The sequence below is a fragment of the Sylvia atricapilla genome, chromosome 1, assembly GCF_009819655.1.
Source record: "Sylvia atricapilla isolate bSylAtr1 chromosome 1, bSylAtr1.pri, whole genome shotgun sequence".
NCBI lineage: Eukaryota > Metazoa > Chordata > Aves > Passeriformes > Sylviidae > Sylvia > Sylvia atricapilla.
In genome coordinates, this window is record NC_089140.1 from 103,468,117 (window position 1) to 103,480,960 (window position 12,844).

General features: G+C 37.2%; 1 protein-coding gene across 4 annotated transcripts in view; it reads left to right on the forward strand.

The window, feature by feature from the left end:
- DLGAP1 (DLG associated protein 1) overlaps positions 1-12,844 on the forward strand; it is a 399,114-nt gene that overhangs the window by 273,827 nt on the left and 112,443 nt on the right. For all 4 annotated transcript variants that reach the window (XM_066329466.1, XM_066329484.1, XM_066329477.1 and 1 more), the window contains one exon: positions 5,802-6,016. In XM_066329466.1, coding sequence (XP_066185563.1) covers positions 5,802-6,016 — 215 coding nt within the window. The remainder of the gene's footprint in view (positions 1-5,801; positions 6,017-12,844) is intronic.

Sequence of the window (12,844 nt, forward strand, 5' to 3'; positions counted from 1 at the left end):
TTTCATTAAGCATTTGCATACTAATAGAAAGCTAAAGTTACAAGTCTACTGCTGTGAGTGATGGTTAGCCACTCCTTCCAGTCCTTTTATTTACTTCTGTAGTCATCCACATTGCTTTTTGCAAAGCACAGGAAGAAGCTTTAATGATTTCAGCTGCAATAAACCAAAGCAAACTAGAGATCAATAATGAACTTAATTTGCTATAGAGACAGTCTGTTTGCTATTTCATCCAGCAAGGTAAGTTAATAACTATTTGGGGGGGAAATGAAAAATAAAAAAAGGAAATTAGATATTCTAATTTAACTGAATTAAAAAAAATTTTTTTTTCCCTTTGTCATTACAATCCGGGCTTATTTCACATACTACTACATATGAGCTTGTGAAGTGAATGTTTGAAAACTGTGAGGCCAGTATACCTCTTCTTTCATTTCTTTCTTAGGGGTCCTAGACTATCTATTAAAACATCCAGTTCCTTTTTATCAAAAAAAGCATTAAAGGAAATGACAAGTCAGTGCAACCTGGCTAATGATAAAGTGTGAACACTTGCAGAGCAACATAAATTTTGTTAAATATTGGGACAGATTATCTATACACTAAATGATGCTAAATCCAGGTAAGATGTTGGCTAGTAGGAGTACTTCATCTTTATAGTCTGCTCTGTTTACAAAAGAATGTTATATCAGCCATTTAATCAAAAGAAAGAAACTTGTCAGGCTTAGTGTTTATACATGCAGCAATCTGTTGCCAGGGGTTTAGCTGAATTTTTAAGTTTCAGTAAGCTGCATGGCTCAGAGGCCTTTGCTGAATATTTTCTATCTCTGTTCAAATAATAATGGTGTTCTGTTTCATTCTGCTTTTTTGTATAAGTGAATTACAGTCTTGATTTCTAGGCTTGTAAAGATTTGTAAATGAGCTTAAAGATAATTTAGAGAATGAAATGCTTCCAGAATCATTATTACTTTGATAGTGTGAATAATAATAGTTCTATTTTAATAAAAACAATGTTCATTGTTAGATCTGAGTTTAGCTCTTCCCCCTTTTTAAAGAGTTTAAAGAGTTAAAACAATCATGCAAGTGATGTTCTCTCTTGATATTCCGATACTGGAAAAATGTTATTGCCAAGGTAATTGGATAATATGATTTTCTTAAAAGCATGAAACAGTTTTATCTCAAGTGTGTCAATCTTAATCCCATTAATCCTCTAAGGCAGAAGATACCGTGCATTTGCACTTGTGTGCAGTGTAGTATGTGACCTTGCAAGGCATAATATTGGCCATTCAAATAAAGTAAGGCCCTGTGGGGGGAATACTTGTGCAGACCCCCTGACTCAAAAAAATAAGAGAGCTGGAGGTTCACATAGACATTTCTCCCAGCATTTTTTCCAGACCAGCAGAAGAAATCACATGCCAGGATGTGTAGTACCATATGTGTAGAAACAGAATGTATGAAATAATCTGATTAATTTTATTTTTGCAGTTTGCATTTTGGAGAGGGCTTTATGGAGAGGGCTCATAATGTGAAACACTTTGTTGCAACAGTGAACTGCACTGTCTCCATGAGCTCTTATGGTCTGTTACAGCCAGTACTTTTTAGGCACCAAGAAAGCACTCTGAAAATCAGGTCACTTCTTTTAGTAGGTATTGCTTGAGGTATTTGACTATAGGCCCAGCAGTATTAAAATGTTGACATCATTTTATCTGCCTGAAATGAAAGGAAATGCTGAGCTTTAAGGGTTGTTTGTCCTAGTCAAGACACAGACAGAGACCCTTTCATAGAAAGTATTAAAATTGTTAATAGCCAAGGCAGAACTTCTGAAGTATTTCTTTATTTTGCAAATGCACTTTATCAGTTATATGGTGCCTCAGTTTTCTCCTACACCAAATTCTGAAATTCTGAAATCCTCCTCTTGTGAATGTGATAGAAGAAATAAGAAAAAATAAGATAAAGGGGAGCTGGACCCAAATTTTCATCTAAAAAATCAATTATGTACTGAAATTTTACTGTAAACAAGCAATGCAAAAAGTAAAAACAATATTTAGAAAAATACAAACCAGAAAAAAACCCTCCATGGTCAGAACTTTATCTATAATAGCTTTTTTTAACCAAATATCCATTACATTCTTGTATTGCAGCTTTGTCTAGGCAGGTGAGATTGTTTGTACAAATACTCTGGGTTCCTCGGTGTGTTCCATGAAATTAGAAGCATATCTGGATTGGTATTTTAGTCTGTTCTCTAAATCTGGATGGCATTTTAACCACAGCCATCCTTTTCTCTTTGCCACATCCAGAGTTTACCCTTAAACCCATAATATGGAAATGGAAGTTGGTTCACTTTGGTGTTATTTCCTTTGGTTTTGCACATGCAGGTGACTTCCAACACCCAAACCAGCCAGTGGGTTTGTGGCACTCACTGGGGCTGCTTTGCCCTGCTCTCTATGTGAACAGCTCAGCTTTCTTTCTCTGCAACTAGTGGTTTTTTTAAAAAATGGAAAAGCTATTGAAAACATTGAAAACATAGCAGTTGTTTTTCAGTGATTGTTCACTTCACTGATAGGAGCAGAGCTCAAACTGGAAACTTCCAATCACATCATGCAAATTGAAGGACTAGAGCAATGCATTCAAAACTCAGCATGGTACCGTGTTAGCACATGTAAATAGAAAGTATTGGGGTAATCCACTGCAACCAGCATTCAAAACCTGGCCTATGGCATCTAAACAATTTTGAGAAGCTTTGGGATAAAATGTCTTGTACATATACGTGGGGTTATTGCCAACAGAACTCAATAATTCCAATGTAAGGGTTTCTGAGTAACTATATCTCCTCATTGGTATTGCACCTATAAACTATGGCATTAAATTTAACAGTTTATCTATTGTTTAATAAAACTATAAAGGTTCAGCTTGCCTGAATTATGGGAGCTGTATGAACATTGTAACTTTATCTCCCCTGACTTTGTCTCCATTAAAGACACCAACCTTAACAATACAAACAACCAAACAATCTCTGAGAACTCACAGATTCTCTACATGCTCTGACAAGTAACTGCCTAAAAACTGATTTGAAATACACCATTACAGGTTTTAAACTGCTGACTAAAGTCTGAGCATGGCATCAAAATATCAGCAGAGCTTGATTTTACTTACCTATCTTAAATTCTTTTTTGTATGAGTGATTTGAAAACTCAAGGTTTTACACTGACAAGCAGAAGCTGTAGCTTCCAAAATGTGTGTGAGTGGTGATGTGAATATAGATTGTATACTCACTGTGTTCTAGGCCCAGGACTAATGTAAGAGTAAGACCTGAAAAAAAAAATAAATAATATACTCTGTCTGTCATAAGTGACTAAGGGAGGAATTTAAATGCTCTGTACTCTTCTAATCAAAACTGTTGCTCAGTGTTACCTTCCTTTTGAAAGCATCAGATTTCCAGATCTGGTGTCTAAGCATAAACTTAGAAGCCACAGAATTAAAATATTGCTTTCTTTTTTTAATGTGGAAAAATATTAGAGCTGTTAATTCAGTGCTGTTCTTCCAGTAGATTCTGCTAGTACTTGGTACTCTTAGTCTTAGTTAAAGCTTTCCCCTTTCCTAGGAGAATTTTTCAAGTGTTTTTATGAGTACTTATTCAGTAATATCCTGTAGATGCACAATTCTGCATGTCATCATTCATTAAGAAAAATGGATTTAAAACTATATTCCTGCCTTAAGGAACTTAGATTCTTGGAGCCCAGGAAAATAAATTTTAAAATAAACGAAACAAACAAACAAAAAACGCACACACACACACAAAAAACCCCAACCCACAACAACAAACCTTGCATGCTGATGGAAGATAAGAATTGTAGAGCCATTAGCTTAAGGATATTTAAAGACAACGTGGAAAATTACTTTAAAAGGGCAAAAGGAAAGAACTAGTTAAATAAAACATGGAGCAATTGAGAAAAACTAAGTCCTGAGAAGGAAGACTGGGTCTTTAGAAAGTGTATGGATAAAGGTGCAATCTAGAATAGATCTCCAGTATTAAATCTTCAGTCCTTTGAGGCAAATACTGAAGATACAAATGAGTTTCAAGGCTAGATTTGACCAAGAGAGAATGGGGAGAACAGAACACAGGAAGAAAGAAGGACTGTTAGAGCCTGGCAGTTTAAGGAAGGCCCTAAATCATTATGTCAGAAACAGGAAAAGAAAAAGCTATGAAGGAAGAAGGTCTTGGGTTTTGAAATCATCAGGAAACAAAGCAAAGAAATAGGCTGCGAATAGTTTAATTAATAAAAAGAATATAATTATTAATTATAACTAGTAATAAGCCTACATGGGCTTAGGACCATTAGATGGCTTTGTTCCTTTGTACAGCACAGTGGATTTAGGGTTGCAGTTTATAGCAGTATAGGTTGATAAAAGGACACAAAAAGACCATAAAAATTTATTTGTATTAACAGTAACATTCGAAAAGCCTTGCAGCCTCTGGACTTAGGCTTATGTTTGTAGTGGGAATCAACAGCTAAGCCATTAGCAAGCATTCCAGTGTTTTAGTTTTGGTTGTGTAAACATATACAACCTAGCTGAAATCTGCCATGGGATTCACAAGATCCTCAGCTGAAGGTAAATGCTGATGAAAAACAAACTTTTCACAGAAAAGAATATTCTGCTGGGTGAGAGTATTTGTAAGTTGCAAGACAAATTTAGTAACCTAGATTCATACCTCCTTATTTAATGTGGCTTGTAAGGTTTTCTGAGCATTATAGCTTACGGCTGGTTTATGGAGTTGATTCACTCACAAGAATCAGAGAAGCAGCAAACTAAAAATTCCCAACTACTGGTATTTAAGTCTAACACATAATTTGTTTAACTAAAAAAACCTTTTGGATGTTAACCTTTAGATAAAAATGGTGTTTCTGCAAAATAGCTTCAAAGACCTGCCCCACTGCATGTTGTTTTTGCAGTTACAGGAAAGAGAAGGATGCTGGTTTATGTGGTCAGAAGCCCCAGGAGCAGAGGGAGGGTGACAGTGGGTGGCCAAGAGCACTCTGCTCTTGGACTGTACTTTGTTATGTCTCAAAATCTCATAAATGCACATTCCCACTGTTCCAGATTTCCGATACAAAGAAGGGAAGGCACTGACTTCAGATCAAGAGAAATAATACACATCATGAAGAAGAAGAAAAAGAAAGGAGTAAAGGGTTTAGGACTCCGACACTCAAACTAACAGAATTCAAAAGGGGGCTCACCGCAAGCGGCGGGTGTGCACTTGCACCAATTAAGCTATAGAAACAATACTAGTAAAATTTCACACTTGCAAACCTACTTTTGTGATGATTAGTGCATAGCTCCACTAATTTGAAATGCATCTTGAGCCAAAATCATCCTGGTGAATGTTCCTGTGAACACTCTGTCAAAAAAGACTGTCATTTAGGGATTCATATTTCAGCTTTTGTGCTTCCCCAAAGATGTTCAATCTGTCGAGCTGAGCCAAAAATACTCGGATCTGGTTCGTAAAGGCTTTGAATGAAAATAGCTGAAAGCACCTGAGATTTTTCCAGCCCAGTATTAAACCTAACCAAGCCTTCTATGTCATCATGTTTGCTAGAAACTTCCCAGATAAGTAATGGAAAACAGCAAAGAGTTCCAGAGGTGCTTGTGACTATGCAGGGTGAGAAGTGGGCCTCCATTGCAACAGCAGTGGTCAGATGAGATTAAGAAAGGGCCTTTGGCCATAAGAGTTTTTGGTGTGCCTCTGTTGTGGCTTACCAGTAACATCAGGGAGAAGTGTCCTCACAAGAGGATTTTGTTTATCACTTCAGGTTCCTCAAGATGAATGGAGTGGGTACACTCCACGAGGAAAGGATGACGAGATTCCCTGCCGCCGGATGCGCAGTGGCAGTTACATCAAAGCCATGGGGGACGATGACAGTGGAGACTCAGACACAAGTCCGAAGCCTTCTCCAAAGATCGCTGCACGGAGAGAGAGTTATCTCAAGGCCACCCAGCCATCCCTTACCGAGCTCACTACCCTCAAGTAAGCCCATGTTCTGCTGTATCACATACAGCTCTCCATTAAGACATACATTTTCTATGTTTATTTCTTCTCTTTACATTTTCCATGTTTTCTATGTTTGCTTCTTCTCTTCTAGCTGCCATTTCAGGAATGTATTTGAACAAGTGTGTTCAGTCATGCTTACTTTTGCATGGGGTTTTTTCTGAACAAGAATAAATCTGGGAGTGTATTTCAATGTTATTCTGAAAAGGAATCTGCATTATGAATTTTCAAATTATTTTAACTTGTTAAGTGAGCATCCAGGTATGTACAGTAGGTGTGCTCTTTGAATGCTTATTCAAATACAGCTTTGGCCTGCAAAAGCTTTGTGTAACTGTGTATTTATATACACTCAACTTGTGAAATTAGCCCTAAGATAGTCTTTGCAGCTCCAGAGAGAATCTGACATTTAATTAAAAAGAAAAAAGACCATCTGAAAGTAGACAAACCCATGTTTTCCACTCTGAATTGCACTGTATTTTGTGGAGAACCAAAAATGCATTTTTTTTAATTGTTTATGAAAGCTTTAGCCAAAAGAAATCATAAGTTTGTGGGTTTTTAAATGTCACTATTTGTTCTTCCTTTATTTGGGCCTTTTAAAAAAGACACCCAAATTGTCAGCAAAATTCCACAAAAGGACAATTTTGTATTAACATTTTATTTTAATTGATTCTAAATTGGAAATGTCCCTTAAAGCAAGAGAATAAATTATATCCGTAAAAGAAAATAGCGCAGATTTAAAATCAACAATTGTTTCTGTCTTTTTCTAAATTCTTAGCTATAGCAGTGAATCATAGTTCACTGGACCAAAAATAACCCAGTTTTAGTGTAACTTGCCTAAGGCTGTAGCTTTAAAATGGGGGAAAAAATAAAAAGGATCTCTATCTCTTCTGGTATCCATGATCACTGCCAAAAGACTCCTTCTGCATTTCCTTCATTAAATTCTTCTCCTTCCTTGTCCTTCTCTATCCCATTTTTTCACAGAGGCCTTATCTGAGAAACAGATTTTAAAGAAAACTGTTTGATCCTTGTTAAGAATGTCATGCTCTTGACATCAGTGATGAATAGACAAACAGAAAAAAAGCAAGCTTGCTTGCTTGCCTGCCTGCCTATGTCTCAAGGGAAGCCTGGGATTGCTTCTTCTCTGTCTTTCCATTAGTGTCCAAAGGAGAAAGCAATCTCATTTTCTGCAGGGATTTTCATAATCTAGCTGGCTTTTGCTCAAGGGATCCAGTGATTCCTTTCATCATCCAGAAGACTTTACCACATCCTTTCCTGAGCCAAAACTCCTCCTGTGAGATCAGTCATTGCAACCTCTGCAAGGTGAATGTGAATGTTATTTACCACCACAAACTCCATCCAGCCATGTTTCATGCATGGACACGCTTTCAGGCACAGAGTTTATTCTTTTTGAGTTTTTAGAAGCATGCTTCCCAGAGTTCCATAGTATATGTGAAGCACAATGCATCACAATGAGTGTATTTGCTCTTGGTCATTTCTGTTCTCTGTAGATACAAGATTTGAAAAAAAAAACCAGATTTATGAAAAATCAAAAGCCCTGCATGTCACTGTTCACCCATGGAGGATGTCAGACCAGAGGTGCCAGGCAGCAGAAGCTTTTAACTTTCAAGTCATTGTAATTCAGCAAAGTGCTTGTATAAATACTTAATTTGCTGTGTTTTTTTCATCCTTTCCTATTTGGGAAAGCTGTTAGGGGTGTGCTTAATTTTAAGTTGCACTCTGTAAAATTCGTGTAAGTTTAGGAGCTATGCAGAAGTAGGATGTAAACCACAGGGTAGAAGAAGGAAGGGAAAGTGGTAAATGGTAGTAAAACAAAAAAGAGGAGAAAGCATGAAATAGCTTTTCTTTTTCAATGGCTTTTCAGCATAGACTGGGTGGAAATAGAAATATTTCTTTTAATCTATGCTGATATGTTAAAGAAATATCTCTTCCTGAGAAACTTTCACTTTCAGAGACAATTTGTATAATACATAATTATGCAGTGCTTTCATTACTTTCTGCTGAACATGATAATTTCTGGGGGTTTTATGAGAAACAGCTGAGTGCTTGCTCTGGGAATTGAAGTCTGCTGTTAAGCTAGGTCTTTGTTTGCAGACTTCTTCATACTTTCTTAGTAGTGTGACTTGACCTTCACAATGACATTAGTTTTTCATCCCATGACTACGCTGATTATCGAGAGTTGTGTTAGAGTTTTGCAGGTGTGTTGGACAGAGACTTAACTAGGCCCCCTAACTCACTGAATATAGATCATCAAGCAATTGTGTGATAAGTTATTTCCTTGGCTTGCTGTTGACTTGGGTTCAATTTGCACCTGAATAAGAGCTTTGTGGAAATGAGCCAAAGGCTGCTCTAGGCAGCAGGCAGCCTTTTACTGTCGCTAGTGGACCTTCTAGTTGACCTCGAAGGGTATTATTAACACCCTAAAGCTGAGTGGTATTTCACTCCTTTAATTATGGGGTTTTTCTGTCCCTGAAGAACAAAGCATGCCATGAAAGCAGTGTTTCTACAGCAGTAATTGTCACTGATCTTCCTGATGCACAATTCTTTCTGCTACTCTTTTTCTCAGTTTGCTGTATGCAGTCTCTAGTTGGCTGCACTTTCATCTCTGGCAGAGCAAGCAACTTAAAAACATGTTCCCATTTGCTTTCACTGCTGTTTTTTGAAGGGATTTTTCATCTTTTGGGACTTTTCCTCTCTGACTCCTTTAAGTCTAATATTGGTCTCACAGCCCACGCTGTTCCTCCCACCTACCTACCTACCATTGCTCATGCGCCTACTCCTCTAAGAAAGTATTTTCATTATTACCAATGTTTCTTTTTATATAAGGAATAACCTTTGAACAGCACAACTGTCTCATATCTCCTTTATATAATACAAATTTATTTTCCCAGTTCTGCTGAGAATTTTTTCCCTGCTATACCATACAATCTCCTTCCTACAATTTTCCTCCATTGCCATGGTTTCCATGTGGTTACAGCACATGTGTCAAATGCTGTGGTACCATTCCGGGTAAAGCACAGCTTGCTGTGATTTTGAAATACACACCTCCGCTGCTGCATTCTCATTATCCTATCAGGAAATAAGCAGATTTTTTTTCTCTCTGTCTTTGCTGGCAGTATTCTCTTAGTGTTTAAGCTTTCCCAGTCTAGATTAACTGATTCAGCTAGAAAAAAAAGGTGGTGTTTTCCTGCCATTCCTAAAAAGTGGCAAAAGTTTATCTTTCACTTGTAAGCAGATTGAAAATGGACTGGTTAGCAAACTTCTAAAGAAGGTGCAGGTGACAGATAAGTGACAATTCCGTTGCAAATCCAAGCTTGATTCAGGACATATTCCTTCACTATTTCTATGTACCTTGTTTATGGTTAGCATGGGTTTTGTTGGGATAAAAAGTATGCAATTATCTTGCTGTCCACATGCCAACCTTTCACCTCCAGCTCCCAGTAACGCTTAAATCCATTGGCCAGCTATAAGCAAGTTTGCTAGAGAGACTGAAATCTGAAAGATATGACGTTTCAGAAAGCTTTATCAAGATCTGTAGCTGGATGAGGCAAAGAAAGATGTGCAGCCATCCCTTTTGTTCTTTTGAAGGACTGTGGGCAAAGTAGCTGGTGGGTCAGCACAAGGAATAACATGATGGCAGCATTTTCCCAGCCTAAAAAGATAAAGAATGTTGAAAGGACTGGAAAACTCTGCTGAGGACAAGAGGGCTGAGAGATGGATCCTGTCACCACTGGTTTTTTACTTTATTTCCCCCTTTCCTCTTCTCCACTGCGGGCACACTCACTGCTTAAAATACAGGTTCAAATTATGCTTCTTCACTCATTTTTGCTGCTGTTGTGGGGATTTCATCCATTTGAATCTTTTGTTTGTTTGTTTGGAGGGGGTTTTGTAACATATTACAGAACTTAATGGTAATTTATTTCTAGACATGGATTTTGGGTTAAATACAGTTGCAGAATTTTTCTTTTGAACTCATGTTTGATCACATAAACTTTATTCTGAGACAAGTTGTGTTCTCTGTGATCACTAGTGATTTGAAAATTTTAATGATCTTTGTAGATGCATTTGTAGAACTTATTTAAAAAGGATAGAAGAACAGAAATGAGGTGTTTTTCTTAGTAAATCTTTATTTTTTAAGTATTTTACTAGGCATGTGATATTTTTCCAGTCAGCTGTGGTTAGGAGAAATTCAGTTATAAACACCAAAACCCCTTTTTAATGCTCACCAAGTTTCACCACTGATGTTGAAGAGAGCGTGTGAGCATATAAGCATTAGACTTTTCTCCTTTTTATCCCACGGTAAAGAATTTTTCTATATAAACTCCATCATAGCTGCGTCTGTTCCTATGATTTCCTGTACAGATTACTTAAAATGAACCAAAAAATTCCTACCTTTAAAATTTATCAGAGACATTCCAAAAATAATATCTCAAAATAGGGGCATGTTACTGGTTTACACCCACTTTTATCATTTTATGTGCTAATACAAATAGCGTAAGTACTTTCTACTTGGATGTTTATGGGAATCTAGAGACAAAATTGTTGTGCAAACCAAATCACAATAAATTATCAAGCTCAATTAAGTGGTATAATATGTTAGCAAGCTCAGTAGCAGTGACAAGAGCAGTGAGAAAGAGGTAGGATTTATACATCCTGAACTCAAACTTTCACATCACCTCACTGAGAACTGATCAAGTTCCTGGAGGACAAACCATCAAGCTGGAGTCAACCTATATTACTAACCAAATCTTGACAGAGTTGCAGCACCAACTCTACTAGGATGGCTTGGAAGGAAAATCAAACCCCTCCATTGTTACTTAGTATAAGACATATTTCAAGATCTGGTTCTCATAGAAGTGATCCTTGGGAAGTGTCTGCACTGAGGGAAATGATAAGGGTTGTAGGGATAATTGTAGCCTGAAATAGTGCCCAGGCTGTTCTGTCATTTGAGCAAACTGAAGCTGATGTCCTTACACTACACTTAACCGTATGGCACATCATAAATCCTTCATTTGAAAACCATCCCAGTCTCAGGAATGAGTGCCTATTTACTTTGAGGTGTTTCTGTATTACTGTAATATGCTCCAAAATATCCAGGGGGGAAAAAAAAAGGTGTGATATAAACAAAAGCACGCTTCTTATTTCTTTTTTTTTCTTTTTTCTTTTTTTTTTTCTTTTTTCTTTTTTTTTTTTTTTTATTTTTTAATGAGGTGGTGTCCTCATTCTGCTAAAGTGATCTGATCCAGATCACAGACAGGGGGAAGGGAGAGGTGGTGCAATACCACATTTTCATTATGGTGAATATTTTTAGACACATGTAGGGAAGCTTGTTAATTTTCTTTCTTGCTGAGTGACTTCCAATTAGGGAACAATGACTTCACTAATTAGTATGAAAGGAATAAGTCTGATTAATCTTTTACTAGTGTTTTACAGTATGTTTTCAGTACAGTTAGTGTAATTGTTTCATGTTGCAGTCTCTTTCATTTTTATCAAACCTGTAGATAGCAAAGGAATTGTTTCCATGTTCCTTGAGGTGTGTTTTGTTTCTTTTCTTGAACAGGGAGGATTTTTTTAAATTTTGCATTAAAGAAACAGAAGCATCTCCATGCACTCTGAACATGCAGCCTGACAAATGGTTCTGGAACCATTACTGGCCTAGGTAGTAACTTTCCCAGCTCACATTCACTGATGCATGATATGTTACTTATCATTTTATTCATACTATTGCAATCCATTCTCTCTTCTCTCTGAAACTAGCGAGAAGCTGTTGGACACATTTCTCACTTTTCAGGCTTGTGTGTCAAGTATGATTAAGTTCACTGAATAATTTATAAGTCAGAAGAAATTTTCAAGGCAAGACAATGAAAAATATATTTATTTTGAGGTAGTAAGTGGGCATACTTCAGGAGCCAATGGTTTGCTTATGGCAGCTGACATGTGTTTTGTGTATATGATATTTAAGGAGGAGAGTATATTGATTTATTGGAGGATTTTAGAGCTTTTAATGAGCAATTGTTAGTGATGGATTTATAAAGCACATTGAGTCAGTTAAGGCTTAGTATCACTGATGGGCATGAGAGAAATCTTGTGCTCCATGGCAGCTTCCCTTCAGGGTTTTGTGTTCCCCATAGACAGAGGTATGGCTGCCTTTACAGCACAGAAGTGAACCCACAATGGTCTGTGGAGACAGGGCTGTGGGGGCATCCCAACACAGGCCATCCCTACATTTCACTGCACAGGACATAGGCAGGATGAACATTCCACCTCTCTACTTCTGTGATGATCCCCACCAGTTTATCTTGCAATGGAACTGAGATTCTGTAGACATTACAGTCTCACTGGTAGCAGTCATTGCTTATCACATTGTAAAACCTAACTTTATATTAGTCCACACCTAGCTACGTATGACCTGTGATGTCAGTATTATCATCCTTGTCTAAATATTACGTCTTGTTTCTCTGAGATAAGAAGTGAAAATTTTGTTGTAGTCTGTGATGTGTTCTATTGTTATTTTCCCACTTGTACTTTTACCCTTACTCGCTGAAATTTGAGGTAATCATACTGTTAGAATAGACTTGCATAAGAATATCCGTAGTACCATAGAATGGTTTGGGTTAGATTGATACCTGAAGTTTTAGCTTTCATGTTTTTCAGATTTTTGTGCTGCCTAGGGGTGTAGTTCTGAGCCTCATATTAAGTGTCAGTCAGCTCTCTTCACAGAGTAGGTAGACAAAACAAATCCTTTTCCTGCTGAAGACTAAGGATGAGTACAATTTTCAGGCCCAAATG